The sequence below is a fragment of the Theropithecus gelada genome, chromosome 13 (assembly GCF_003255815.1).
Source record: "Theropithecus gelada isolate Dixy chromosome 13, Tgel_1.0, whole genome shotgun sequence".
NCBI classification, from domain to species: Eukaryota; Metazoa; Chordata; class Mammalia; order Primates; family Cercopithecidae; genus Theropithecus; species Theropithecus gelada.
Genome location: NC_037681.1, coordinates 82,778,203 through 82,781,801, shown reverse-complemented (window position 1 = coordinate 82,781,801; position 3,599 = coordinate 82,778,203). Strand labels below are relative to the sequence as shown.

Below are 3,599 nucleotides of genomic sequence, written 5' to 3'. Positions count from 1 at the left end.
AACTGCTGGGATGGTTTTAATCAGAGAAGAAGTCAATAATTTCAGCTTGGGTGTTGGAAGAGCTTCTGAAATGTCTCCAAACTGATTTAGGAGAAACTGCTTAACAGAAGAGGACTTATTCCTGTCCTGAAACAAACTCATTAGCATGGACATATGCTGTAACCACAGACCAAGAGAACCACATTTTTTGAACATATTATACCCCAAAGGCATCTTAGATTTCTAAATATTATCAGTATCAGATGACAAAACCTGTTCAACAAGGACCATAGCCTCAATATGCTGGTTGACAGCCTCCTCCTTTGGAATATTCTTGGTGTTTGGTAACTTCTCTAGTAGGACCTAGTTTTTATTATACTAGTTTTTCTTAAAGAAATTTTTTGAAAGGGGTTTTATTTTAATGACTCAGGTAAAATTTTCTGAGGTAAAAGACCTCACATCAATCTCAGCAGACATCTGCCCCTTCGCACGATCCTGACTTGAGGCAAGTGAAGGGAGTCCCTTTGTTGTGAGAACAATTTAGTTCTAGGTTCCAGAAAAACCTGAGTCTCAGTAGTTCAGATCAAATCAGCTGCCCCAGATTTAAGCAGAACTAATCCAAATGCCCAAATCAGTTTCAGAAGCATCTCAGGTTTTAACTGGGGTCAGGTATATCTTTTCTAGGTTAGGCAGATGCTCCTATGCCTCAGCTAAGGACATAGCACTTTGGTCAGCCCTATATTTACATGATAAAAGCTTTTTTTCTACTTTAAAAATAATTCCTGCATGATTTATCATGTATAAATTCTTAAAACCCCACCCAGGACAAACCACTATATCAAGGATTTCCACTGTTGATCCCTCTCGCCCCAATCCTATTGAATCCAAGTCTCTGGGGATAGGGCCCTGGAAGCCTGCTTTTTTTTTTTTTTAATGTAAATACTTTTCTCACACCTGTAATCCCAGCACTTTGGGCTTTGGGAAGCTAAGGTGGGAGGATCGCTTGAGCCCAGGAGTTCCACACCAGCCTGGACAACATGGTGAAACACCATTTCTACAAAAAATACAAAAATTAGGCCGGGCGTGGTGGCTCACGCTTGTAATTCCAGCACTTTGGGAGGCCGAGGCGGGCGGATCACCTGAAGTCGGGAGTTCGAGACCAGCCTCAACATGGAGAAACTCCATCTCTACTAAAAATACAAAATTAGCCGGACATGGTGGTGCATGCCTGTAATTCCAGCTACTCAGGAGGCTGAGGCAGGAGAATTGCTTGAACTTGGGAGGCGGAGGTTGCAGTGAGCCAAGATTGTGCCATTGCACTCCAGCCTGGGCAACAAGAGTGAAACTCTGTCTCAAAAAAAAAAAAAAAAAAAATTACCCGAGAGTGGTGGCATGGACCTATAGTCCCAGCTACTTGAGAGGCTGAGATGATGGGAGGCTCGCTTGAGTTCAGGAGCTTGAGGCTGCAGTGAGCCATGACTGCACCACTGCACTCCAGCCTGGGTGACAGAGCAAGACTCTGAATTTAACAATAACAACAAAAAAGTGAATGCTTTTACAAATACCCCTTATAACATTTATGCACACTGAAGAGTGAGAACCTCTGCACTGGAACAACTGTAAGAGTAAATGAAAGCTAGAAAAAAAGAAATCTCAGCAAGCAGAGGCGGGAAGATTGAATGCGAGGATTTAATACCAATGCAGGCACAAGAATTTTTTTAAAAAAGGTCAGCGGGGAGGGATCATGAACACCTTGGTTTCAACAACTCCAACTCCTTCATACGTTATCTTCAGTTAGGCTGGCTGATCAGTGTGCTGATACTTTCTTCTACCTCTGACAGCGTCTTCAGAATTTGGTTGACTTTGACCTCATCAAATTCCAAACACAGAAATTCAGATTCCTGGAAAACATAAAAGGATATTTTAGAGGGAAACCACAAGATAGCCAAGGCCATCTGGCATGACCAAACTCAAAATACCCAGGGTCCCAAACCAGCAAGCCCAGCTCAGACCTTAATATCGAAGTGATATTTTACCCAGCAAAGCATATCCACATAATGCTCTAAATAAAAGTGCTTTTATGATGGTGTTTCGTATTAATAAATAAGAGGCGTACAAATATCAGATGTTCTCACTAGGAGACATATGAGAAGCTCTTCCTCTTTGTCATCTCATTTGATCCTCTAATAATTTTTAAGGTAAGAACTTGAGTAGTTTTAAAAATTAGGACCCTGAGGCACAAAGAGGTTAACCTGTACCAAAAATAAATGCCATAAAAAGGCAGAATCAGATGGTGAACTCTCAGCTCTGGATGACTCCGAAGTCTTTACTGTCTCCACAGCACTTTGGGTTACAAAAATGAAGAGAATTTTGACTGACTCTGATGGACTCTGAGTTAGTCTGGGAAGTGAGCTAACTTGGATTTAGTGGTTATGCTGGAAACTGTGACAAGTTGCTTGGGAAACATGAGCCAGATAACTGAGAGATAACCAGATCTTGAACTAGCAACAAACATTTCTGGGGCCCTTCCACTTGCTGCAAGCCAACCCTCCTCACAGCTCCCTTAAATACATTCCCTCTGTGAGGCTTCGTCAGTCAATCTGACGAAGTTAGGTAGATGGTAGATACCAAGAAATAAGATTTTGGTTTTCCCCTCTATTATTTTCCCCCTCCATACTGGAGTGCAGTGGCATGACCATAGCTCACTGTAGCCTCAAACTCCTGGGCTAAAGCGATCCTCCCACCTCAGCCTCCTGAGTAGCTAGGACTACAGGTATGCACAACCACACCCAGCTAATTAAAAAAAATTTTTTTTTTTTTTTGTAGAGACGGTGGAGGGGCAGGGCTCAGTATGTTGCCCAGTCGTAAGATCTCTGAGTTATGGTAGCAGGAATTTCATGTACACTGGACAAATTCTACATCTGCATTATCTTGAGAGACAAGGATATATTTTATGTATCTAAGAGCAACTACATTCAAAATCCTTAAGAACAATAATCAAGTAATTTTAGAGCAGTATGAATCCTTACAGAGCATATAATCCAATTGCCTTGTTTTCTAGATAATTAAATTAAGCCCCAGGCATGTTAAATGATGTGGCTAATTAATGTACCTCTGTTGATGACAGTCACCAAGTCAATGTTCTTTTCTCTGTATTTTCCTCTCTAACTACTGAAAAGTATCAGAATATACCAGCCCCAACTATGCCACTCTGGCATATAGGTAATTTTGCACTGAAGGCAATCGAGACTTAACAGATGGAAAAAGAAGTCTTGGAGTTTCCCTTATCTGGCCAAGAGCAGAAACTTCTAAAAAATGAGAACTGCCAGGCCAGGCATGGTGGCTCATGCCCGTAATCCCAGCACTTTGGGAGGCTGCGGCAGGAGGATCACTTGAAGCCAGGAGTTCAATACTAGCCTGGGCAATAATAATGAAACCCTATCTCTAAAAATAAAAAATAAAATAAAATAAAGTCTGACATGGTGGTGTGCACCTGTAGTCCTAGCTACTTGGGAGGCTGAGGTTGGAGGATTGCTTGAACCCAAGAGGTGGAGTGAGCCTAGCAACCTGGGTGAGACCTTATCTCAAAAAAAAAAAAAAAAAAAAAAGAGGGGGGCCGG

At 41.8% G+C, this 3,599-nt stretch overlaps 1 protein-coding gene across 2 annotated transcripts in view; it reads right to left on the bottom strand.

Moving 5' to 3' along the window:
* Positions 1 to 1,644: 1,644 nt before the first annotated feature.
* The window catches only part of COMMD1 (copper metabolism domain containing 1), a 212,912-nt gene continuing 210,957 nt past the window's right edge, over positions 1,645 to 3,599 (bottom strand). For both annotated transcript variants that reach the window (XM_025354346.1, XM_025354345.1), the window contains exon 3: positions 1,645 to 1,880. In XM_025354346.1, the coding sequence (XP_025210131.1) occupies positions 1,770 to 1,880 (111 nt within the window). In that variant the 3' untranslated portion in view covers positions 1,645 to 1,769. The remainder of the gene's footprint in view (positions 1,881 to 3,599) is intronic.